At 43.6% G+C, this 25,824-nt stretch overlaps 4 protein-coding genes across 4 annotated transcripts; 3 read left to right on the top strand and 1 right to left on the bottom strand.

Moving 5' to 3' along the window:
* Window positions 1-357: 357 nt before the first annotated feature.
* snrnp200 (small nuclear ribonucleoprotein 200 (U5)) lies at window positions 358-13,502 on the top strand. The gene is made up of 44 exons (XM_056418200.1): window positions 358-584; window positions 835-998; window positions 1,765-1,936; window positions 2,036-2,228; window positions 2,352-2,407; window positions 2,516-2,614; window positions 2,716-2,868; window positions 2,962-3,061; window positions 3,148-3,284; window positions 3,363-3,440; window positions 3,582-3,755; window positions 3,895-4,032; window positions 4,120-4,275; window positions 4,358-4,528; window positions 4,615-4,808; window positions 4,936-5,059; window positions 5,187-5,336; window positions 5,457-5,699; window positions 5,789-5,977; window positions 6,080-6,277; window positions 6,394-6,546; window positions 6,643-6,723; window positions 7,033-7,116; window positions 7,260-7,366; window positions 7,460-7,578; window positions 7,663-7,817; window positions 7,897-8,086; window positions 8,180-8,353; window positions 8,474-8,634; window positions 8,739-8,966; window positions 9,064-9,255; window positions 9,380-9,558; window positions 9,663-9,814; window positions 9,910-10,018; window positions 10,111-10,219; window positions 10,321-10,510; window positions 10,635-10,799; window positions 10,942-11,063; window positions 11,150-11,293; window positions 11,389-11,565; window positions 11,722-11,882; window positions 12,023-12,104; window positions 12,193-12,285; window positions 12,873-13,502. The coding sequence occupies exons 1-44, from the start codon at window positions 540-542 to the stop codon at window positions 13,020-13,022; spliced, it is 6,411 nt and encodes a 2,136-aa protein (XP_056274175.1). The 5' UTR covers window positions 358-539; the 3' UTR covers window positions 13,023-13,502.
* ciao1 (cytosolic iron-sulfur assembly component 1) lies at window positions 13,503-17,355 on the bottom strand. The gene is made up of 7 exons (XM_056418201.1): window positions 16,952-17,355; window positions 15,736-15,884; window positions 15,541-15,652; window positions 15,335-15,423; window positions 15,052-15,253; window positions 14,276-14,345; window positions 13,503-13,955 (listed from the first exon to the last, which is right to left on the bottom strand). The coding sequence occupies exons 1-7, from the start codon at window positions 17,088-17,090 to the stop codon at window positions 13,724-13,726; spliced, it is 993 nt and encodes a 330-aa protein (XP_056274176.1). The 5' UTR covers window positions 17,091-17,355; the 3' UTR covers window positions 13,503-13,723.
* A 111-nt stretch (window positions 17,356-17,466) lies between these two features.
* tmem127 (transmembrane protein 127) lies at window positions 17,467-20,614 on the top strand. Its single transcript, XM_056418202.1, has 3 exons — window positions 17,467-18,838; window positions 18,918-19,082; window positions 19,175-20,614. Exons 1-3 carry the CDS (start codon window positions 18,595-18,597, stop codon window positions 19,483-19,485), a joined length of 720 nt encoding a protein of 239 aa, XP_056274177.1. The 5' UTR covers window positions 17,467-18,594; the 3' UTR covers window positions 19,486-20,614.
* A 706-nt stretch (window positions 20,615-21,320) lies between these two features.
* On the top strand, window positions 21,321-22,448 carry gatd3l (glutamine amidotransferase class 1 domain containing 3, like; the record flags this gene model as incomplete). The annotated part of the gene is made up of 5 exons (XM_056420061.1): window positions 21,321-21,437; window positions 21,529-21,581; window positions 21,653-21,762; window positions 21,870-22,005; window positions 22,108-22,448. Coding segments are annotated over 5 exons (531 nt in total), but the record flags the coding sequence as incomplete, so codon positions are not given.
* Between the last annotated feature and the right edge of the window lie 3,376 nt (window positions 22,449-25,824).

Genomic DNA, 25,824 nt, shown 5'->3' with positions numbered 1-25,824 from the left:
GATCGATCGGGTCAAAGGTCAAGGTCATGAAAAGGTCAACATCTTCTTTTAACCATAGCGTGGTCAATTTATATCCAATTGGCATGCAAATAATGCCAAAATGTTCATAATTCAATGCCCAATCTTGTGATATGCGAAGGTATGCGCTCTACCGAGTGCCAATTCTAGTTAATACATGTTTTGAGAAACCAAGTTTAATTTTATAGTCTGCAAAGCACTTTATTGTGGATGAGATCAACTCAGCCGGCAGGGGGCGCTCTTTGTGTTTTCTCCATGCGCCAGCCTTTGCTACCGGAAACGGAAACTGGCGCCTTGTTGTGCGCTCGTGCTTGTTCAACCGCTTTTGTGACGTACTAGAGACGCAGTTACTTGTGTCGAACCGGACATTTTGGAAACCGTCTCACGCTGTAAATCCAAACACGATGACCCCAGCGTCTGCATAACTGGACAGAGAGAAGTCAGCCCTGCATGTACTGAGTCAGCGGGCTGGTTCACCTTTAGTTAAAGTGCAGTAAAAGTTTAAACGCCGAACTCGCAGTATGGCGGACGTTACTGCCCGTAGCTTGCAGTACGAGTACAAAGCGGTGAGTGTGTTTGAGGAGAAACTCATTCAAGATAACATGTTGGAAGTGGGGTGGCTCTGATAGTATGATGTTATGATAGTAGTGTTTTTACAAATACATGCTAACGGTTTTAAATTCAGGCTGCTGCGTGTTTAGTTAGCACTTCTGCTAATTAGCATTTAGCTTAGCCGACGCTGTGGATACGCAGTGACGTAACTAGCTGCTGGTTGTCTTTTCCTTTACGTTACTTGTGTTTGTATCGGCCTGCTAGAACTCCAACTTGGTGCTCCAAGCCGATCGCTCCCTGATCGACCGCACACGGAGAGATGAGCCCAACGGAGAGGTGCTGTCCCTGGTGGGGAAGCTCGAGGGGACCAAGATGGGCGACAAGGCTCAGAGGACCAAACCTCAGAAGCTGGAGGAGAGACGAGACAAGTACGTGCTGCCATCAACACCGTTCACGATCCTTTCAAAGTCAAAACAACGTACTGAATTAAAAGTTATATTTTCAATTATTTAACCCTCCTGTTACCTTTAGGGTCAATTTGACCCCATTCAATGTTTAACATCGGTGTTCTTTGGAGTCAATTTGACCCCAGGCTGTTTTTCACTGTCAAACATATAAGAAATATCAACTTTTTTATATATTTAAAGGGCTATTTAGGTAGTCAACAAACAAACATAGAGTACCTCACACTTAAAGTTGGGAAACAATATTAATTCTAATAATTTTCTGGAGGTTTTAATTGCTGGGGTCAAATTGACCCCGAGGGTAAAATATGTTAGTAAATGTAACGGTAACAGGAGGGTTAAAAGGTCATAGTAAAAGACTAATTATTGATAATTAATGATGTCAACAAATACAATCATGGGTATTCTCACCAGTTCACGACTACATCAGAGGACGCATTTCAAAACAATAAGCAGTTTAATTTGTTCTGAAAAAGCTAAACATAAAGTTGACGAAAAATAATTTCTGTGATGAATTATTCCCACGAACACGGTTAACGGGTCTGCATTTTGTACTGAAGTAAATGGTTGCTGTGGTAGGAAAATCAATCTACTATGGTCTGGAATATATTTGGCACAAATGGCTAAAGAACCTAACCCATGATTCTCATAAGACACCCGTAGTAATGTTGTCATCGCTAAGGGACAATACTCTTAACTCCTTTCTTTTTGTCTTGTTCCGTCTATACAGGAGGCGAAAGAGAGATGAGGACAGACACGACATCAAGAAAATGAAGGGTTTTACTCTTCTGTCTGAAGGCATTGATGAAATGGTGGGCATTGTGTACAAGCCCAAAACCAAAGAGACCCGAGAGACGTATGAAGTGTTGCTTAGCTTCATCCATGCTGCTTTGGGGGATCAGGTTGGTAAACTCTAAAACACCTGTTTAAATGTCAGCGGGTGTGTTTTATCAGCAACCAGCTCCTGAAGCTTTAATTCACCTTGTTTTTATGTCTTGCAGCCGCGTGATATTCTGTGTGGAGCGGCGGATGAAGTATTGGCAGTGTTGAAGAATGATAAAATGAGGGACAATCAAAGGCGGCGTGAAGTAGAGCAGCTTCTTGGACCTGCTGAGGACACTCGCTACCATGTGTTGGTTAATTTGGGCAAGAAAATATCTGACTACGGAGGCGACAAGGACTTGCAGAATATGGGTAATTACACCAGAAATAACATTGATTGTAGTTATTATTAATAAGTTAATGATGTCATTAAGTCATGATTAGTGTTTCCATGTAGATATTCTTGTGATTGTGGTCCATATTTTACCGTTACAGATGACAACATTGATGAAACCTATGGTGTGAATGTCCAGTTTGAATCTGATGAGGAGGTGAGGGCCTTTTGCCTAATCATTAAGATTAATAATTTATTTCTAATTTGTAGCTGCTAGTTCTGAGTTGAAGGTAGATTGTGTCATAGGTGTTTCTTAATTATTTAGGAGGGGGATGAAGACCAGTTTGGAGAGGTTCGAGACGAACACTCGGATGAAGACAGCGAAGGAGAGGAGGCGGGTGTGGGCTGTGCACTTTCAGCGAATGTAAGTGCAACTTATGAATCAATATATATAGAGATCGGTGTATCTTTTTTGTTTTTACGCACAACGCCGCACTGATGGTTAATAAATGACTTGTCATTTAGCTTGGTGCCACAGGTGATGTGATGACGGCAAAGAAAAAAGATCTACATCCTCGAGACATCGATGCCTTCTGGCTCCAGCGTCAGCTCAGCCGTTTCTACGATGATGCCATTGTGTCTCAAAAGAAGGCTGATGAAGTTTTAGATATCCTCAAGGTATCTAATGTCTCCTGTGAGCTATTTGTTTGACTCATACACACATGTATATTGTTCAGACTCTCTCATCCATTTTGTCTCCGTATTCCATAGACTGCCAGCGATGATCGAGAATGTGAGAACCAGCTGGTGTTGCTGCTGGGCTTCAACACCTTCGATTTCATCAAAATCCTCCGTCAGCATCGCCGCATGAGTAAGTCAGTGGTGAAAACAATGTTTAAAATGATTGCATTTTGTGCCTTTACAAAAAAGTAAATCACTCTTTACTCTGACAAACAGTTCAGTTTTGTACCATGCTGGCAAGTGCTCAGAGTGAGGTGGAAAAGGAGCGCATCATTGGAAAGATGGAGTCTGATCAGGAGCTCTCAAAGATCCTTTACCAGCTGCAAGAGACAGAGAAGGAGGATATTATTCGGGTAAGACTTCTTGCTGAGAAAATTTATCTTTTAGATTAGTCTGTTCCATCAGTTGTTCATGGGCTTTTGTGTTCTTAGGAGGAGCGAACTCGCAGGGAGCGGTTGAGGAAGTCTCGTGTTGATGACTTGGAAGCGATGGACATTGACCATGGAGAGGTAAATAATATTTATGTTTGAATATCAACCTACTCATGGTGTTTTCACTATAAGCAAACCAAGATTACTTCATTGGGGTAGTATGAGAGACGCTGCCATAGGTTTATTTACCAAAGTTGACATGTTGTTCTTATCCTACAGTCGATGGCCTCTCGACAGTTGCTCGACCTTGATGACCTAGCCTTCACCCAGGGGAGTCATTTCATGGCCAACAAGCGCTGCCAACTGCCAGACGGCTCATTTCGTAAACAGCGCAAAGGTTATGAAGAAGTTCACGTGCCTGCCCTCAAACCCAAGCCCTTCGCTGATGATGAGGTTTGTTGCTTGTGTTTCATTACTGAATAGTTGTCGTAACTATTTGTCCAGTTATGCAGCAACTAATTCAACAGTTTCAGTGATGAGTAGTTTATAGATGTGTTCATGGCATTCAATGAGCATATTGTTCTGTCATCAGGTGCTTTTGCCCATCGATAAGTTGCCCAAGTATGCACAGGCTGGGTTTGAAGGTTTCAAAACCCTGAACCGCATCCAGAGCAAACTGTACAAGACAGCCTTGGAGACTGATGAGAACCTGCTAGTGTGTGCACCCACGGTATGGCAACTTGGTTAAAGCCGAAAGCTTTATGAGGGTTTTTTCCAAAGTGTATTATCTCATTTAATGTATTCTTGGTGCACACAGGGAGCTGGTAAGACCAATGTTGCTTTAATGGCAATGCTGAGAGAAATCGGAAAGCACATAAACCCGGATGGAACAATCAATGTGGACGACTTCAAAATCATCTACATTGCGCCCATGCGCTCGCTAGTACAGGAGATGGTGGGAAATTTCAGAAAGGTGAGCCCCACCTCTGTCCTGGAGGGATTTGTATATCAATGAATTCCTGTGGATGTGATTTTATAATTCTCACTCTTCACAGCGCTTGGCAAGTTACGGCATCACAGTGTCTGAGCTGACGGGAGACCACCAACTCTGTAAAGAGGAGATTAATGCCACTCAAATCATCGTCTGCACCCCTGAGAAATGGGACATCATCACCCGTAAAGGTGGAGATCGTACCTACACCCAGCTAGTGCGGCTCATTATCATTGTAAGTGCTGTTAATATGTCGATGAAAGGTTCTGTCGTTAAACATGCCTACTATAGTAAATGTCTTGACGTAAAACTTGTGTGCAGGATGAAATCCACCTCCTGCACGATGACCGTGGACCCGTGTTGGAAGCTCTGGTGGCAAGAACCATCCGCAATGTGGAGCTGACCCAGGAGGATGTGCGTCTGCTGGGCCTCAGTGCCACACTGCCCAACTATGAAGATGTGGCTACCTGCCTGCGTGTAGATCCCGCTAAGGGACTCTTCTACTTTGACAACAGGTATGTCGTATGGAGGTTGACCAATCGCATGCATTTGGAGAAAGACCCTTTTCATTACAGTTGCATGTGTTTTCTCGTTTGCACTTTTTGCGTATTTATCTAATAACCTCGATTCTTTTCTCCGTAGTTTCCGCCCGGTGCCCCTTGAGCAGACTTATGTCGGCATCACAGAGAAGAAGGCCATCAAGCGTTTCCAAATCATGAACGAGATTGTCTATGAAAAGATCATGGAGCATGCTGGAAAGAACCAGGTATGTCCAGGTTTTTTCCCCACCGGAAGAATATTCCAAAAAATGAATAAAATGATGTGCGTGAATGCCAAACCAGCACTGATGACAAGTTGTAGAGAGAAGCTCCTGACATTTATTTGTCCATCAGGTGCTGGTATTTGTCCACTCCCGCAAGGAGACGGGAAAGACGGCACGGGCCATAAGAGACATGTGTTTGGAGAAGGACACGCTGGGTCTTTTCCTCAGAGAGGGGTCAGCTTCTACTGAAGTGTTGAGAACTGAGGCAGAGCAGTGCAAGGTGAGCCAATGCTTCAGACCGGAGACTTCACTGCAGCAAATAAGATGGTTGACCAAATTCAAAAGGTTTTTAGTGTTTCTGCAGAACCTCGCTTAACTTAGACTTTGTTTTTCCATCTAGAACCTCGAACTGAAGGATTTGCTGCCCTATGGCTTTGCCATCCATCACGCTGGCATGAGCAGAGTTGATCGTACTCTGGTGGAGGATCTGTTTGCTGATCGACACATCCAGGTGTTGGTGTCCACAGCTACTCTGGCTTGGGGTGTCAACCTGCCTGCTCACACCGTCATCATCAAAGGCACTCAGGTGTACAGCCCAGAGAAAGGCAGGTGGACTGAACTTGGAGCCCTGGACATTCTGCAGGTGAGTCTGTGCTGGTTGGTTACTAAACTGCAGGACAACAGGTTTCATACCATAACTGTTTTAACTCAACTAATCACGTCTCATTTCAGATGCTTGGTCGAGCCGGCCGTCCCCAGTACGACACCAAGGGAGAGGGAATCCTCATCACGTCCCACGGAGAGCTGCAGTACTATCTGTCCTTGCTCAACCAGCAGCTGCCCATAGAGAGTCAGATGGTGTGCAAGCTGCCTGACATGCTCAATGCTGAGATAGTGCTGGGCAATGTGCAGACTGTGAAGGTTAGTGGCCCTTGAAGGTGCATCATCAGGTGCACATAGAGCTGATCACATATTCAATCTATTTTTCAATTTCTATAACTTCTCATATCATTGCTGTGTCAGGATGCTGTCAACTGGCTCGGTTACACCTACCTGTACGTGCGCATGCTGCGTAACCCCACCCTGTATGGTGTCTCCCACGATGACCGGAGTGCAGATCCCCTGCTGGAGAGACGCAGGATGGACCTGGTGCACACAGCAGCCAATGTCCTGGACAAGAACAATCTTATTAAATATGACAAGAGGACTGGCAGCTTCCAGGTAAGCGCTTCTATCAGTTGCTGTCTCTTAATTTGTTTCTTTATTCATGCCGTTAAAGTTAGTGATGAGTTTGACGTCTTGGTTTAAATGGTTGCATTTTGTCTCTTCACCTGCAGGTTACTGACCTTGGGCGTATTGCCAGTCACTTCTACATCACTCATGACTCCATTCAAACCTACAACCAGCTGCTGAAGCCCACTCTCAGTGAGATTGAGCTCTTCAGAGTATTTTCACTCTCCTCAGAGTTCAGGAACATCACTGTGAGAGAGGTACGGTTGTCGCTCATAGTTATTCAGTTGTAACCTTCAACATGACTCCATTCAACGTGCACGATTGAAATGCTGACATGTTGCTGTGTCTCTCAGGAGGAGAAGTTGGAACTTCAGAAGCTTCTGGAAAGAGTTCCCATTCCTGTCAAGGAAAGCATTGAGGAGCCCAGCGCTAAGGTAGCATTCATAATACGTGTTCAGTTTGTATATACATTTAATTGTGTACCAAAATAGTAATTGTAGTGCTAACAATGTACTTCAATGTGGTTGATTTCAGAGGACGTGTCAAATTTATTTTTCACACTTCTCCAGACAAGTTAACATTTGTCTATTCGATATAAAGGCATTATATAGTATAGCAACTATTATGTTAGTTTAGTTAACGGTGATTGTCATGGTTTAGTTTATTTGGTGTGCAGACACTATGAATAATTAATTAAATCCCAATAAATCAGTTTCCTTGTATTTGGTGTCTTATCCTTTCAGATCAACGTGCTGCTCCAGGCGTACATCTCCCAACTCAAACTGGAAGGCTTTGCCCTCATGGCCGACATGGTGTATGTTACACAGGTACACCAGAACCCAGCTCTTCTAAAATTATACATATATATATATATATACACGCACATATTGGTAACCAAAATTAACATTTTTGTTCTTGAAATGAAGTTGTCAATAGATTAAATTATATTTCCTTATTTTGTTCCTTGCAGAGTGCTGGAAGGTTAATGCGGGCCATATATGAGATTGTTCTCAGCAGGGGCTGGGCTCAACTGACAGACAAGACAATGAATCTCTGTAAGATGATTGACAAGAGAATGTAAGTGTCACTCTTCCCTTTCCAAAATAGACTTGATGCCGTGTCTTGTTTGCAGAGGCAGGCCGCTGATATTGTGTTCGCTGTTCTCCACAGGTGGCAGTCGATGTCTCCACTGCGACAGTTCAAGAAACTGCCAGAGGAAGTGATCAAGAAGATCGAGAAGAAGAACTTCCCCTTTGAGCGTCTCTATGACCTCAACCACAATGAGATTGGTGAGTTTTCTTCCCCCACTGCATTCTCACCCAATTCATGCTCAGCCTGGAAAATCATGACGAGTCATGCATTACCTTTTTCAGGTGAACTGATCCGAATGCCAAAAATGGGGAAGACCATCCACAAATTCGTCCACCAGTTCCCCAAACTGGACCTGGCTGTCCATCTGCAGCCCATTACCCGTTCTACCCTGAAGGTGGAACTCACCATCACGCCTGACTTCCAGTGGGACGACAAGGTCAGTCGGTAAAGCCACGATGTGCTGCATGTACTCCACTGCATCTTAGCCTCCTGACTCACTTAACTGTTCTGCTTAGATTCATGGATCATCTGAGGCTTTCTGGATCCTGGTTGAGGATGTGGACAGCGAGGTCATCCTCCACCACGAGTACTTCCTGCTCAAGGCCAAGTACGCCCAGGACGAACACCTCGTGACTTTCTTTGTCCCAGTGTTCGAGCCTCTGCCGCCACAGTACTTCATCCGCGTGGTCTCCGACAAATGGCTCTGTAAGTTCTTCCTTAAAACATGTTCATAGAATTCCCAGTGCAATGCAGTGTTAGCATTTCAACTAACCGCTTTATTCTGTCGTCTCTTTTCAGCCTGTGAGACTCAGCTCCCAGTGTCCTTCCGTCATCTGATCCTACCAGAGAAATACCCCCCACCTACCGAGCTGCTGGACCTGCAGCCGCTGCCCGTCACCGCTCTCAGGAACTCTGCCTTTGAGGCTCTCTACCAGAACAAATTCCCCTTCTTCAACCCCATTCAGACACAAGGTAGCGAACGCCGTCCTGTACTCTGTGTTTGTGGTTCTTCAGGTGAAGCAGTGCTCCGAGGCGCTCTCTCCACACCACGTTATTTTCGTGACTGAAGTTGTATTGCTTCTGTTCCTCCAGTGTTCAACGCGGTGTACAACAGTGATGACAATGTGTTTGTTGGAGCTCCCACCGGCAGTGGAAAGACCATCTGTGCAGAGTTTGCTATTCTGAGGATGCTGCTGCACAACGCAGAAGGTCGCTGCGTCTACATCACGCCAATGGAAGCACTGGCTGAACAGGTATGACATAATATGGATTCTTTTGTGAGTTTTCTATAAAAACTAGCATTGCTTAATTTTTCCATCCACTGTAATAATCAATTATGTCAATTCCTGTCACTCAGGTGTTTGTCGATTGGCACCAGAAGTTCCAGGACATCCTGAACAAAAAGGTGGTGCTGCTGACGGGAGAAACGAGCACAGATCTGAAGCTCTTGGGAAAAGGGGACATTATTGTCAGTACCCCCGACAAATGGGACATCCTGTCTCGCCGCTGGAAACAGAGGAAGAACGTCCAGAACGTCAGCCTTTTCATTGTGGATGAGACGCACCTCATCGGAGGAGAAAATGGAGTAAGAACACAACGCACGTCATACATACCAGGCGTGCACAGCAATAGTCATTTGGAAACTGTTCATGGTGTTAACTTCCCGTGGTTCTTCTCATCAGCCCGTGCTGGAGGTCATCTGCTCCAGGATGAGGTACATCTCCTCTCAGATTGAGCGCCCCATCCGCATCGTGGCCCTCAGCTCATCTTTGTCCAACGCCAAAGACGTGGCCCACTGGCTGGGCTGCAGCACCACCGCCACATTCAACTTCCACCCCAACGTCAGACCTGTGCCCCTGGAGCTGCACATCCAGGTCTGTAAATTGTGTCCTAGTCAACAAAAAATATGTATATTGTCCACAAATGTGCAGCCAGCCAATAAGGCATGAAGTCCTTTCAGGCTCCTGATTTGCTTCTAACATTTGTGGTCTGTTTTAGGGCTTCAATGTGAGTCACACTCAGACTCGCCTGCTGGCGATGGCTAAGCCGGTGTACCACGCCATCATGAGGCATTCTCCCTCCAAACCGGCCGTGGTGTTCGTCCCATCCCGAAGACAGACTCGCCTCACAGCCATCGACATCCTCACGTTCTGCGCTGCTGACGTGGTTCCTCAGAGGTCAGTCCCTCCGATGAGATCTCGATGTGCTGAGATGAATGGACTGATTGTCTTAAATACACCTCGACACTTTGGACGAAGAACAAATGTCTGTCTCTTCACAGGTTCTTGCATTGCACTGAGGAAGACCTTGCTCCATTCCTGGAGAAAATAAATGACTCCACTCTGAAAGAGACTCTGGCCAACGGCGTGGGCTACCTGCACGAGGGCCTGTCTGCAAACGAACGCAAAATTGTGGAGCAGCTCTTCAACTCGGGTCTGAGTCACTCTTCATTTTCTACTTGGTCTATAAAGGTTTAAGCCTAAAAAATGTTAATTGGTATCTCGTTCTTTTCTCTTTCTTTTTTACAGGTGCTGTTCAGGTGGTGGTGTCCTCTCGTTCTCTCTGCTGGGGCATCAACATCTCTGCACACCTCGTCATTATCATGGACACCCAGTACTACAATGGCAAAATCCATGCGTAAGTCTCCCACTAGCTGACACTCATAAAGGTGTACATGCATATTATGTATTGTGTTGACATTCTGCTTCTGTTTTCCCTCTTTCTCTAAGCTATGTGGACTATCCTATCTACGACGTCCTCCAGATGGTGGGCAAGGCCAACAGACCGATGCTTGATGATGAGGGACGCTGTGTCATCATGTGTCAGGGCTCTAAGAAGGTAGAGAGATCCGGTTGTTTCTGTCTTGTTCAGTTTTTAAAAACGGTCACAACTCTGACGGTGAGCGCTAACCAAATAGTTTCTGTTTCTTTTCTTATTAGGACTTCTTCAAGAAGTTCCTGTATGAGCCGCTGCCAGTGGAGTCTCATTTGGACCACTGCCTCCATGACCACTTCAATGCGGAGATTGTAACCAAGACTGTGGAGAACAAGCAGGATGCCGTGGACTACCTGACCTGGACATTCCTCTACCGCAGGATGACCCAGAACCCCAACTACTACAACCTGCAAGGTGAGTCTCATCCTGTCGGGTTGAAGACACAAACAAATGTTTTGAAACGAGGGTTAAATATTGTGTTTTGTTTACCGGATCAAATGTTGGGAACAAGTGTCAAATGTTGTGCTTACTTTGCCAGGCATGTCACATCGTCACCTGTCAGACCACCTGTCTGAGCTGGTGGAACACACGCTGCATGACCTGGAGCAGTCCAAGTGCATCAGCATCGAGGATGAAATGGACGTAGCGCCGCTCAACTTGGGCATGATCGCTGCCTACTACTACATCAACTACACCACCATCGGTTTGTGCCAATAAAACGGTCCCATCTCACACGCTGAAAATCTGTTATTGCCTAACAATCATGCCTGTCATAGATCCTTTTGTGTTTTTAAAATGAGTTGAATGAAAACATAACTGACTTGTTGTGCGGTTGTGTTCGGCAGAGTTGTTCAGCATGTCCCTGAATGCCAAGACAAAGATCCGTGGATTGATTGAGATCATTTCCAACGCTGCCGAATACAAGAACATTCCCATCAGACATCACGAGGATGCAATTCTCCGACAGGTAAACCAACAGGACTCGGATATAGTTTAAATTGTTTGCCCATCTCGGTATGTTTGTGTTTCAACAACTTCCTTTTTGTGTTTCAGTTGGCACAGAAGGTGCCCCACAAACTGAACAACCCCAAGTTCAACGATCCCCACGTGAAGACGAACCTGCTGCTGCAGGCCCACCTCTCCAGGATGCAGCTGAGTGCGGAGCTGCAGTCGGACACGGAGGACATCCTGAGCAAGGTACAGGTTCATGGAGATGGTGGTGCTGAGTGGGAGGCAACTGGTCCACTTCAGGATTGTGTTCCTGAGCATGTATTTAACCCGGGTGTTTGCAGGCGGTTCGTCTGATCCAGGCCTGCGTTGATGTGCTGTCCAGTAACGGCTGGCTGAGTCCTGCACTGGCAGCTATGGAGCTGGCCCAGATGGTCACTCAGGCCATGTGGTCCAAGGACTCGTACCTCAAACAGCTGCCCTTCTTCACCTCGGAGCACATCAAGCGCTGTACCGATAAGGTACACCAGTGTTCTCTTGCTAAATCATAACTCTTTTTTGACTAAGAGTGAACACTTATTTGTTTATTAACTGGAGCCTCATTAGCGGCAGCGAATCTTCTTGTGGTCCATATATCCCATATGCATGAAAGTGACTCTTATCCCTGCTCTTCTTAGGGTGTGGAGAGTATCTTTGACATCATGGAGATGGAGGATGAAGACAGAACTGCTTTGCTGCAGCTGTCAGACGCCCAGATGGCCGACGTGGCTCGCTTCTCTAACCGCTACCCCAACATCGAGCTGTCCTATGAAGTGGCAGAAAGGGAGAATATCAAGAGGTGTGTATGGATTCTGTCAGTGATGATTGAATGAATACGTAGTACTGCTGCCAAGGAAGAAATCCTAAAGTTAAGTTACGGCTGCTTATATTCCATCACGTTGTTTATTTTGCTAAATGTTGACGTTTGTTTCTTCACAGTGGCAGTCCCGTTCTGGTTCAAGTTCAGCTGGAGAGAGAGGAGGAGGTGACTGGGCCCGTCATCGCACCGCTCTTCCCACAGGTAAATAAATGCCATATGTCCCAGAATGTCTTGCATATATTTTTGTCCTGGACATGTAGTGACTTGAAATATTTTTAATTGTTTCCAGAAACGTGAGGAGGGCTGGTGGGTGGTGATCGGAGACCCCAAGTCGAACAGCCTGATCTCTATCAAGAGGCTGACGCTCCAGCAGAAAGCAAAGGTCAGTGAGAGTCTCATATCTAACTGTCTAGCAAAGAGTCTCTGTCTGCCCGGGAGCTCTTTGCATATCTCACCGCTCATCGGATCTACTACACACCTGGTGGATAGCTGGGTATCGCATGGAGTGCGTTTTTGAATTGTTTGCAATGTATACACACGACAAGTTTAACATTAATAAACAAGCAAACAGTTCACAAAATATCTCCACTAAGCCGGGTGGACACGTATTTGTGCCTGTGATTCCCTCGGATGAGTTTAAAACATTATGTATGATTTTACCAACAACATATCTTTCTTTTTAAATTAAATCTGAATTTGCGATGTAACTAGTAACGCTTCTCCGTCGGGTCAATGTAGTGCCACTCTGAAGTAGAAGTACACAGTTGCGTTGCATATTTGTTTTAATTGTGTTTCAGAAGTTTCTGGGTAGTTGGTATAGTTGCATAATTCAATATATTTTGTTATCTAAACATAAGCAGCACCACAAGTTAAACATTTTGCCCGTTCTGAATGGGCTCTGCTCTTATTATTCTGTCCGCTTTCACCCAGCAGGGGCCTCACATAGTTTTTGTGTCTTGTCCTCCGCAGGTTAAGCTGGACTTTGTTGCACCAGCGATGGGCGTGCATAACTACACCCTGTACTTCATGAGTGATGCATACATGGGCTGTGATCAGGAGTACAAGTTCAGCGCCGATGTGAAGGAGGCCGACAGTGATGGAGACAGTGACTCAGACTAATCGATCACTTGATTTATGTTCTTGGGTGTTGGTGAGGGATCAGTGTTTTTTTTATTTTAACTGTATATTGAGCCTGATTTATGGCCCTTCATTTTCTCTGTAAGCGTGTCATCTTTACCCTCGTGAAAATGAGTCATTTTATTGTTATAAGTCACTGAATGATGTACGCCAGTCCAGAATTATAGTGTACAGGATCGGTTTAGTCAATCGTAAATGCTCCCTGAAGCCGGATGGGAGTCTAAGTCTGTTCAACTTTGTACTCAGTGATCTACTTTCAGTTTGTCTGACTGGAATTTGATAAAGCAACAGATTCTGCCCTATTAAGTTAGTGATGCTATGCTCCGATGCCAGATTTGGTCTTTAAATACAAAGCTGTCATGTTATATATTGGCTTTTCTTATAAATCAAATTCTTGAACGGGTCTAAATGTTTTTAGTTTGTCTGGAATGTTTTTTTTTGCAATAAAGAGAAAGCACTCAATTGGTTTATATTTTTTATATCCATACACACATCAAGCAAGTCAAATCCTTAAGTCAGGTCTTATACAGAAATACGTAGACTAACCGAGCAAAATATATTGTGAAGCATTAACTTTATGTACGGTAATGTATCTAGAAAGGCTGTAAAAGTTGGATGAACAATATGATGTGTGCCGACTGCACAGTTCCCAGTGTTGCTCGCGTAAACGTCTTCAGTTCTGTTCAGTCTCCCTCCTGGAACCTCCAGATGGTGATCTCCCCGTCATCGCTGCAGGAGGCCAGGAGTCCGGCCTCCTTTGGGTTCCAGGCGACACAGTTCACATCCTGTGTGTGAGCTTTAACCTGAGCAGACAGCGAGAACACCGGCTGGTCGGGATCGGCCGTCTCGTCCTCCTTGAACACTCGCACCGAATCGTCACCACAGGCGGTCGCCAGGGCGCCCGTCAGCCGACACCTGGATAAACGTTATCGTTTTAATGTTGCGCCAACAAGATGAGCAGTGTGTGCAGACCTGTGAAAATGACATCTTGTGCTGAGGATCAATTAACTGGCATCAGATTTGACCTTCTGCACTAATACAAGACAGGCCGTCTATGTTTACCCTCAAATGCTCACTAAAACATGGATATAGTATTCCATGACACGGCAGAGTATGTGTGTGTGTGTGTGTATGTGGCAATGAGTTAATGGATCGGCAGACAGATCCTCAGATCTCAACGCCCCCCGAGGGTCCAAACAGCTCGGTGCATTATTCCTACAAATTAGACGTCTTACCAGGAGATGTCATACACTGTTCGTGCATGATACCCAGACAGAGTGCAAACACACTTCCACGGCAAGTCCCCTAAACAAGCAGGAAACAAAACAGTTTGAGAACTAGAACGGGCACTCGGTAGAGCGCATACCTTCGCATATCACAAGATTGGGCATTGAATTATGAACATTTTGGCATTCGTTGCATGGCAATTGGATATAAATTGACCGAGCTATGGTAAAAAGAAGATTTTGACCTTTTCATGACCTTGACCTTTGACCCGATCGATCCCAAAATCTAATCAAATGGTCCCCAGATAATAACCAATCATCCCACCAAATTTCATGCGATTCGGTTTAAAACTTTTTTTGTTACGCGAATAACACGCATACAAAAATAAATAAATAAATGGCGATCAAAACATAACCTTCCGCATTTTCAATGCGAAGGTAATAAGACACTGACAAAGTAGTAAGTAAATTCAGGATCATAAAATGTGGAAATATAATTTCTCACAAACTAAACCGATTTAGTCATGAAAAATAACATTCAGCTGACAAATCTACTGCAGCAGCTCTTTCACTGCACACAGAGACCTGCCTGATATTTTTAGAGGTTTGTGAAAATCGACAAAACGGTTTAGTGTTATGCAACTCAAGTATCCGACAGATATACATGATCTTCTGATCAAGTAATTTGCCTTGAAAGAAATATAAAATGTGCATAACTTCCAGTTGAACCACTGATCGGATGAACCACTTTATAAAAAGGATTTAAAGCGAGACTAACAACTCACCTTGTCCACCTTCGCTGGGAGACTCTTTCCAAATCTTCACGGTGCGGTCGTCGCTGCAGGAGGCCAGCCTCTGTCCGTCGGCATCAAAAGCCAAACTCCAGACTGTGGACGTGTGTCCTTGCAAGGTGGCCCGACACTCCCAGTCATCATCCGCTTCCTTGTAAATACAAATGTTGTTGTCGTAGCTGGCTGAAGCGAGGAGCTATAAAAACATACGGCACATGTCGTGAGATAATGATGCAACATAGTGCGCCTTCAGGTGCGTAGAGCAGAGGGAACCTACCTCCTGTGTCGGGTGCCACACAATATGCTTGACGTCTTGTGTGTGAGCGTTCACAACGGTGACACACTCGTACTCATCTTCTTCATCCACTGTCAAACGCAAAGGGAAAGTCATCATTTATGAACACATACGACGAGGCACACATCGTTAGGTTTGCTTTTCATGCCATTGAAATCCAAAGTGTGTCAGTGTAGTTTCACACAAACCTTCCCAGACCCAGACACTCTTGTCTCGGCTACATGTTGCCAGCAGATTCCCTGAAGGTGCCCACGCCACGCACTTGACCTCATTTTCATGTCCTTCTAACACAGTCAAACTCTAGAAGACAAGGGGAAACTTGGGGTAAAATCTACGAGGGTACAGCATATTCAAAGTGAAGAATACATGTATAATCATCTCACCTCAAAACCATCGTTCTTTTTTTTCCAAATGCAAGTGGTTGCATCGAAGCTGGCAGAGGCCAGATAATTCCCACAGGGAGACCACGCCACTTTCCTCACAGTGCGCTGATGTCCATCCTGAAGCACACTCTTACATACCCAAGAGTCACCTACAAAACGAGAAGTCATATTTTTTTTTAATCAATGAGCTTTAATAGCGACATGGATATACAGGATCTGTGCATTGATTTAGTGAAGTGCCGTGGTTTACTGGAATAGCACATTGTATATAACAAATAGTTTCTCTATTGCATTCTCCAGATAATTAGCCAAATGTGACATGTACCGTGATCTCCTGTACCAATGACAAGACATTTCAAATACAATATTATTCTACATAATATACAAAAGAGAAAGACTGAAAAGGTATAGGTAGAAGCAAAAAATGCTTATAAATTCCTATCCTAAATTGAAATCAAAATAAATCAGAAAATGAATATAAAATAAAGAAAAAAACAAACAAAATAAAAAACTAAATATATTTATATATACTACCACATACATCTTCCATATAAACACTTTTTTAATCACATTTATAACTCTCAAGAATTGTTTTATAAATAATTCCCTTGAAAACCAAAAAGGAGTTTTGCATCCATTTCAACATTATTCCATAATTGGACTCCGACAACAGAAATGCATCTTCTTTTCATCCCTTTTTTATCCTTTTGTACCGTGAATTTACAAACATCTCTCAAATCATATTTACACTCATGCACATTTAGATTATTAGATTTGATAACAAATTAATGTCACTAAAGAACTATTTACACCACTCATGTAGTTGTTTATGTTTGTATTACTGTTAATAGAAGAGAAGAAGAAAGCAAAGTAAAAGAGGATGACAAACATAAAACATCAGCTTCATCTTAATTTGACTTTTTTGATCAGGCCCAAGTGGGGGAAGTGAGGGAGTGATGGCAAACTATTAAGAAGTTGTGTAACTCTAGACAACTTCATAACAATATAAACATAAGAGCAATGACATTCACCTCCTTTAACGTTTATGTGAAATGGATTTCTGTAAGTGTTCCAGGAGGCATTTACATCCGAAGTGTTCCTCTTTTTTTTTACTATAATGTAATACATAAATAATTTGGTTTAATAGTTGTAATCAATAAAATGCGATACTATAAGAGACTTTATCAACTCAACTCGATTCATGTTGAAAGCTCACCCTCTCGTCCCCATATCCGGATGGCCTTGTCGCCCCCGCATGAGGCCAGCAGCGTCCCGGTTGGGCTCCAGCTGACGAACCAGCACCGGGAGTCCGGGTGTGCGTTCAGTCTCTGGACCAGAGTCAAACCCTCCTTCATGTCGGAGCTGATAATATGACGTTATTTCAGTTCCCGAGCCGTCTGTCACGGACGTCTTATTTAACGTTATTTCCCCGCTGACAGTTAACGGACGCGAGATAAAACGCTATCAGTTAACGACACCAGGACGCACCGCGACGACCATCCGCAGAGACAGCGGCGCTGCTGGCCTGCGCAACCGGGATATGTCAACTTCAAGATTAAGTTAAAAGAATGTCGTTGCATTAACGAACAAAGTACACAAGTTCACAAAAACAACCATGTCGGAAACGCCGCCATCTTTGCTTAGTATTTCTTCTTCTTCCTTTATTTTTTTCTTCTTCTTCTTTGGGGGTTTTAACAGCGGTCGGCAAACAGCGTATGAGGCACACTACCGCCACCTTCTGCGGGGCGGATCAGAGAAGAGATCCTAAATCCAGTATATGCAAATAAAAACATGGCATTGTTTTCTCCACTTGACAGTTTCGTTTCGTTTTATTCAATTCAATTCAATTCAGTTTATTTGTATAGCCCAATTTCACAAATTTGTCTCGGAGTGCTTTACAATCTGTACACATAGACATCCCTGCCCCAAAACCTCACATCGGACCAGGAAAAACTCCCAAAATAACCCTTCAGGGGGAACAAAAGGGAAGAAACCTGCAGGAGAGCAACAGAGGAGGATCCCTTTTTATGTGTTTTATGTGTATATGTATGTATGTGGGTGGGTGTAGGTGTATGTATATATATATATATATATGTTTATGTCTGACATTTTTTTCCTTGTTTTATGTTTATATTATGAAACATATATTGTGTCATCCCATCAAAAAGCACTCATTCCCTCCACCTTTAACTAAGTGACCTATACAATAGGATGATTTCACACAACCGCAATACAAATCTAATGACAATGTAGAACGGCATACTTCACAGCTGTTGTTTGGCTGTATCATCGGTAGGTGGGAGCACTGGCCGCCAGTCGCACTTCGACTGCAGCCTCTTGAAGCCACGAAGAAGAATGGTGTGAACAAGGAAGTTAATATTTTACAGGAAGCCAGCGTAAGCTGCCTTTTGTTTTGTTTTGTCTTTGTTTTCCGTATCGAATTGGTGGCCATTGTTCTTCAGAACAGTTTGCTACATTAGTTAACAGGTTGTCGTTCATCTGGTTTGTGATCATTAAGTTTATGTTCTTTGTTACGTTGTGTCGTTAGCTGTGAGCTTCACGTGCTAACAACAGAGCTAGCAGGCCCGAAGGCCACCGGTCCGTTGTCTGCCCGTGAAATACTTCCCGCGGTCCCGTTTGTATCACGCAGTCGTCATCAAGTCAACCGTCGTTCGGGAACATTCGACACTCCAGTTGTCAACGCGCCCGGGCCGCTGTCAGCAGCACGTCGCACAGGTAACGTGAGCTGTACCGGCGAACTCTTTTACTTTGGGCCGGTCAGTTCGTTTAGTGCGGTCACAAACAGCGTCACTGTCGACAAAAGGAAATCGACGACGCACCAATCGGTCGGGAACTCTGATGAGCATGTATGCCCCGCCGGGTCCGACTGTGCCTGGAGGCCGGAGGCGGAGAGGCGGCACCTCCACGCCCAAGCAGCCGGAGCGGAGCCTGGTGTCCGCGCTGCCGGGAGCCCTGTCCATCACGGCGCTGTGCACGGCTCTCGCGGAGCCGGCCTGGCTCCGGGTTCACGGAGGCACCTGTCCGAGGCAAGAGCTGGGAGTGGCCGATGTCCTGGGCTACATCGACCCCAAGCTGCTGGACGGTGAGGCGCGGCATAGTGCGTGACGACGAGAGTCCGGTAGCTCACTGCTCATGCTGCGTGGCTTCTGTGTGTCCTCCAGATTACTGTGTGAACCCGCAGACCATCCTGCTGATGCGGGTCATCGCTGCCTTCTGCTTCCTGGGCATCCTGTGTAGTCTGATCGCGTTCCTCTTGGACGTGTTTGGACCCAAACACCCCGCCCTCAAGATCACTCGCAGATATGCATTTGCACATATTCTCACAGGTGTCTCAGTCTTTTCAGATTCCTTCATAATCAACAAAGGCATTATTTTCATATTTTTCACCAATCTAACTGTTTTGTTTGCCTCTCACCAGTGTTGCAGTGCGCCACCGTCATCGGCTTCTGCTACTGGGCCTCGGAGCTCATCTTGTCGCTACAGCAGCAGCACAAGAAGTACCACGGCTCTCTCATATACGTCACTTTTGCCATCAGTTTCTACCTGGTGGCGGGGGCAGGCGGAGCCTCTATCCTCGCCACGGCCGCGAACCTCCTGCGCCACTACCCCACCGAGGAAGAGGAGCAGGCTTTAGTGCTGCTCTCGGAGATGGAGGACAGCAGCGAGACGTTCCCCGCTGACTATGACATCGCCAATCAGTTTCAGCCGCCGCCCGCCTACACGCCCTAACGCCGCGGAGCGGCCTCGTTAACCCTCGCTTCGTTCTCGGCACGGCTGTCGGCTCGATGCGCAAACCCCACTTTATCAAATGGATATCTTCGCAAATACTCCCGCAAAATGAACACGGCGTGCGCAGTCGGTGCACAAACTCTTTGACTGACGGTGCTTGGGTGCATGAAAGCTTTCTTTCGGGGTGGCAGACATTTAGGAGAGGATTCTTACTTTCACCATTGAAGTTGTTAGTGATCTGCATGTAAATGGCTTTTAGGAATCAGTTCTTACGTGTAAAGCAAAGTCAACTGCAAGGAGTGCTCGACACGTAAGTAACCGATGAAGTAACCGATCAGTGCCAATCACAGTATTGAACCGGGCTGTCGGCAGAGCGTCAGCAGTTCTGTTGCTCTGTTGGATTGTGAAAGGAGCTTTCTTAAGCATACTTTGGTTTTTATTTCTCATATGCTTGCCCTGTGTATGGTTTTAATTTCACGATACATAAAAAAATGCGAAATACACTCAAGATTTTTGTAGACATTTCTTTTACTATAAATTAACGAATGGACCTGATTATTTATTAAGTTGTCTGTGCAGACTTTCTTTCTTTTGCTTGGTAGACGCCCGTCACTGGTTTAGTCTTAGTTAACCACATCTTTACTTGAAATAAGAGAATTGTCGAAACGTGACCCGTCTTTGTGGCGTTTTAAAAAGGATCGTGGCATGTGCCGTGTGTTGGAGAGCGAGCAGCCACAGAGACGTGGAGAAACGTGGTTGTGTGTTTCACAATAAGAGACGTTTAGAAACGGGAACCTCACTGCGTAAGTTGGTTGTCATGTTTCTTGTATTTGATTTTTTTTAAAGAAACCTTATTTGTACTTTGATTACCACATGAGACCCTTTCCGTATGTTTGTTTTATGCATGATTTCTTTTGTGTGCAAATTTTAAACCTTCCGTCAGAATGGGATGAGAACACCTCGCAGCCCGTCGAGGCTTACAATTGTGATTGTGACTAGTTGGTTATATATTGTTCCGTTTACTCCATTTTGCTTTTCTTTTCTCCAATTGTCAACAAATGCTTTCACCAGTATGTAAATATTGATTGTTTCTACATAAAAAGTGGTCATAATAAATATTAATGCCATATTTTCCCTCATGATTGTCATTTGTTTAATTCATCTTGGGTTATTCACTCATTAGAGCTGTAGATTTGAAGTGTGTCCTGACGTTGACATTTACGTCTGACCGGGGTTTACCGTCTAGACTGAACGTGGCATTACAGCCGGTAAGAGCCTTACAACTTAATGGACTTTGAAGGGCATACAGTCGGCATGCTACTGTGTAAAGCCACCGCTCTACGGCTGCCTTATCTACCTTATCTTATACGTTAGGTTAAGCTCTGTGTATATATATATCCATCATTTTCAAGAAACTTGGGTAAAAGTTTCCAGTCAACTGCTCTGCTCTGAAATATCAAACTACAACATATTTAGCATTATTTTTGCAAGTTTTTCCATCTAAATACCATATTAAGAGTTATCTTCTAAATGGGTCAAGATATTGCATGGATTAAAGGACTCCATGTGTAGAATAATCTGAGAGCTCAAGAGTCACTCTGTAGCCAAACGACTTATGTTCATCAGGTGAATATATCAGGTCTTAAGTGAAGGATGTCCAGCAGGTCAAAGAAGCGGCTGCTATTCTCAGATAGAGCTTACATGGTAACGTCACCTGGTCGCATTCTGGTGGTATATATACGGGCACTGCGAGACCGACTGTACATCCATTCAAAGTGTTCAGGCTCTGTGTCAAACTTTGACATTTCCCTCCTGCACAGTGAGATTGAAGCTGAATCATCCTGGCAGCCAGGACCTTGCTGTCAAAACCCACACTGGCTGTTCTCTCCCGCCAGCCGGCCTGCTTTGTTCACCACGGCGATGGCAACTGGGGAAGTACCAATATTGCAGTGGTAAGTATAAAACGTACACATATGTGGCCAGTGAAAAGTCAAATGATGAGTGTGTGCATTATTGTGATTTGTGAATCACAATGTAATCCAGGTTTTCTCCGGATGTGGCTGGTGGGATGGGACTGATGTCCACGAGGGAGTGTCGTGAGTATCAGAGTGTCACACATTGCTCGAACACATCACCATGCAGAGATGGTCATTCACATGCACCTCAGCACCATGTACCACCTGAGCCGCAACGGGGCTCGCTTCCAGATGTTTGCTCCAAACCAGCAGCAAATGCATGTGATGGACCACATGAAGAAGCAGCCGGGCTCTGGGGAGAACCGGTAGGCTCAGGTGCGTGGGTCCAGTGGCTTATTTAACATGAGTTTATCCACCCGACTTGATTAATTCCACGAGGTAGTATTTATGATTATTTCTGGCCGTCACATCGGAACATGATGATGGAATCAGCTCGCTTCAGTCACGGTCAGGGAACGATGCAAATGCAAGACCTGTCCAAGCTGGACGTCAACAGCTTCGATGCAGTCATCTTTCCTGGAGGCCACGGCGTCGTCAAGAATCTGTGAGGAATACTTAAATACGAGAACAATAGAGTGAAACGAGATACACGCTGTCATAATAAAGATGGAGAACTAATGTCAGTGTGTAACGCTCAATTCTTTAGATCCTCTTTTGTGAAGGACGGCAACGACTGCAAGCTGCAAACCGATGTGGAAAGAGTGCTGAAAGACTTCCACCGCTCACGCAAGCCCATCGGGTTTGTATCGGTTGCTTTTTAATCCATCGGTACTGAAAGAGCAATACGGTGGACTTAACAGGTTAAAGTATGAGGGCAGCAGCATGCAAACACTTCTTTTTAAAACTTAGAATTTACATTTTAAAACCAAACATAAGGGATTATTGCAGTCACTGATTTGTACAACACGTTAAATTGGATTACATTAAACTAGATAAAGACAGAAGATTTAAAAGGATCCCTGTAATGGAATTGGGGCATTGGGGAAGAAACTCAGACAATAAATACTGGGCTGTTTCTAGTTGTCGATTTGTAATTGGAAATGCATAAGTAGGTTAATTATTGCCGAATGTTGCAGTTTTGAAGTTTGGATACAATATATTCCATCGCCACCAGAAAGTATCATCATTACTAGTTACATTACAAGACACTTTAATTGTTTTCTAGAAAATAAATGTTTTCTTTAAGCACATAGACAACCTCTAAATATCCTTATGCCAATAGTCATGACATCTTTCTGAACTGATACAGTAATTTAAACATCAATATACCCACACTTTATTTTTTACTCGCAAAAATACACAAAAAAGGAACATCTGATTATGTAATCCAAATGTGCATTGCATTAAATAAAACTAAGAAAGACAAATGGAGGCACCACCTTTGAGCTCCGACGTTGGGCTACGTGAGGTCAGTGAGAAGCAGCAAATCCCGAAGGTCAGAGGAGCGACACAGCGCGACTGAGCCTCTGGCTGGAGCGACGAGGCGGTGAGGGGCGGCTGGGGAGACGCGACAGATGAAGCGACACCTGGTGGCCACGTGCAGAATGGCAGGTCTGAGATGAGGAAGCGCAGGATTACAGACAATTGAGACTTCTCCTTTTCTCTTTAGTCCACACTGCAGCTGCCCGTACAACGTATGCACTGTTACTGTAACCGTATGCATTCAATTGGGACATCCTACTTTGTCTAAAATATTAACAATGATAATTATTTTTCTACCCAACAAGTGATAAAAAAAAGACATAACTAGAACGGGCACTCGGTAGAGCGCATACCTTCGCATATCACAAGATTGCGCATTGAATTATGAACATTTTGGCATTAGTTGCATGCCAATTGGATAAAAATGACCGTGCTATGGTAAAAAGAAGATGTTGACCTTTCCATGACCTTTGACCCGATTGATCCCGAAATCTAATCAAATGGTCCCCGGATAATAACCAATCATCTCACCAAATTTCATGCTATTCGGTTTAAAACCTTTTTTGTTATGTGAATAACATGCATACAAATAAATACATAAATAAATACACGGCGATCAAAACATTACCTTCCGCATTTTCAATGCAAAGATAATAAATGAGCAAAGCAGACATTATGTAATATAGCAGTCAGTATAAGTTATTACTGTGATTCACATGCTGCTGCAGACAGGACACAGATACGTGCCCCTCTGTTTGATCAGAGCTATAATTGTTGTCTTGAAATGTGTTAAACTCATCTTCCGAGAAATAATCCATGATGTAGTAACATTGTTACTTCAAATGTAGTCTAAGATTGGTAGCTAATATGCACAAAAGGTGACGAGGTGACAAACAACTGACAAGCTGTAATCTTGCCTCGTACTCATATCTTGGTCAGTAATAGTAGTTTTTACACACTGAGCTTCACACTGCTGTCCCAGAGAGTTATACTGGGACAGACTTTCTTTTTCAGGCTTTACATCTCTCCTGTCTGATACTGGTACGGTCATCATCCGCACTCCCTGATCAGTCTGGCCTCTTAATCGTGACTTACTAAACAAACCTCAACTAATGGCCTGCTCCTTTTTCAGACTGGCCAGCATGGCTTCGATGTGATTAATTGTTACCGGAATCAATATAAAGGCTTTAGTTGAAGAGCACATGGCTCGTTGTTTGTAATTCACTGTATTGGTTAATATGTATACAGGACTGTCTCAGAAAATTAGAATATTGTGATAAAGTTCTTTATTTTCTGTAATGCAATTAAAAAAACAAAAATGTCATGTATTCTGGATTCATTACAAATCAACTGAAATATTGCAAGCCTTTTATTCTTTTAATATTGCTGATTATGGCTTACAGCTTAAGAAAACTCAAATATGAGGGGCTCATGGGGGCACCATTCATTTATCTTAACCCACGTGTTTTAACTGGAGATATTACATAACAGACAGGGAGGAATTCATCGTCCTCACCTCTGCATCTGATCAAAGCTAACTGACCGTGTAAACTGACCGTGTAAACTGTAAGTCATTCATAAACCAACTTCCCTTTCTGTGGCCTGAACCAACAAGGACTCGTGAGCTCTGCTGAGCCATGACTCTGTTCCTTGAGTCTGTTCTGCCTCTACCTGGCTGTCACTAACATTATAACTTCTATACAATACCTGCCATAACTATCATGATACCATAAAAACAATATGATACCATAAATACGATACTGGTATATTTATCTATAATAGTAATAAATAAAACATCTGTATGGCCTGCTCTGGAAAATTAAGCTTAAGATTAATGCTTTTCGTCAAAACAATAAAAAAAGAAACACATTCTTGAATTCTGGTGCATTCAGAATAAAACAATTTATTCAGTACAAACATATAAAAATAACAAAAACAACCAGGTGGAGGGATATAAAAATGTCTAGTTTGTACAAAACTTCCAAAACCATCATCAGAAATGCATACTCACTCCATAGGAAGACTCTCGGTTAAATATAGAACATGTTTTTAATCTTACCTACAAAGATATTCTTAAAACCTGTTTGTCAGGTGACGTAAAAAAAAAATGCTTTTCTCAGTAATTTTGTATTCGTAAATAAAACAAGTAAGTCGGCTAATGGGCACATCATTCATCAGACTTCACAGCAATTCAGATACAGAATCAGAAGTCGATGAAATATTCACAGTGTTGCCTCCACATCAATGAAGTGAATTGTAAACATTGTTGCATATCATAACTCACCTTTATAAGTATAAAGAAATACTCATGTGAGCAAAACTTGTGTAAAAACAAAAGTAACAACTTTTCAATAATTTGTTATGCTCAGATCATTTTCATTTGATCATGTCATCTCAAACATTACGTGGTCAATCAAGTAGTGCGTGCTTGTGACATCAACAAAAATAAGGCAAAAATCATGTTCCCTGTGTTATAATCAAGTTTTACGGTCTCTGTAATTCAATAAAAGAGGCAATCTTTGACCAATTCAGGTGGAGTAAAGTAGCATTTTCTCAACTGATGAAATAATGAAGTCAAATATACAATACAGGGGGGTTCATTCACATTAAAGTACATATAAACATTTGTACATCTGGAACAAATACTGGGAAGCTATTTGAAGTGATTTCATTTCTAAAGTCTTAACAAGTGAATGTTGTTGTGAAATATAATATGCATAAACAGGAAATAAGTTCAGGGAACCAACAGGAAACCCACGGTGGCAAAAAACAAACAAATTCTTCTTTTAAATACAGTAAATTATTGTCTGTAAGTTAGATATTGGGAACTGCTCCACGATTTGATACCAAAGTACAAAAACGATTGGAGTTATCTAATTATGTGATTTTTGAGTACTATTATATAAGTACTATATATTATATATATTTGTCCTATTCAGAG

Source organism: Pseudoliparis swirei, chromosome 7, assembly GCF_029220125.1.
Source record: "Pseudoliparis swirei isolate HS2019 ecotype Mariana Trench chromosome 7, NWPU_hadal_v1, whole genome shotgun sequence".
In the NCBI taxonomy this organism is placed as follows: Eukaryota; Metazoa; Chordata; class Actinopteri; order Perciformes; family Liparidae; genus Pseudoliparis; species Pseudoliparis swirei.
The sequence above is the reverse complement of the archived record's forward strand: the minus strand, read 5'-3'. Positions and strand labels throughout refer to the sequence as shown.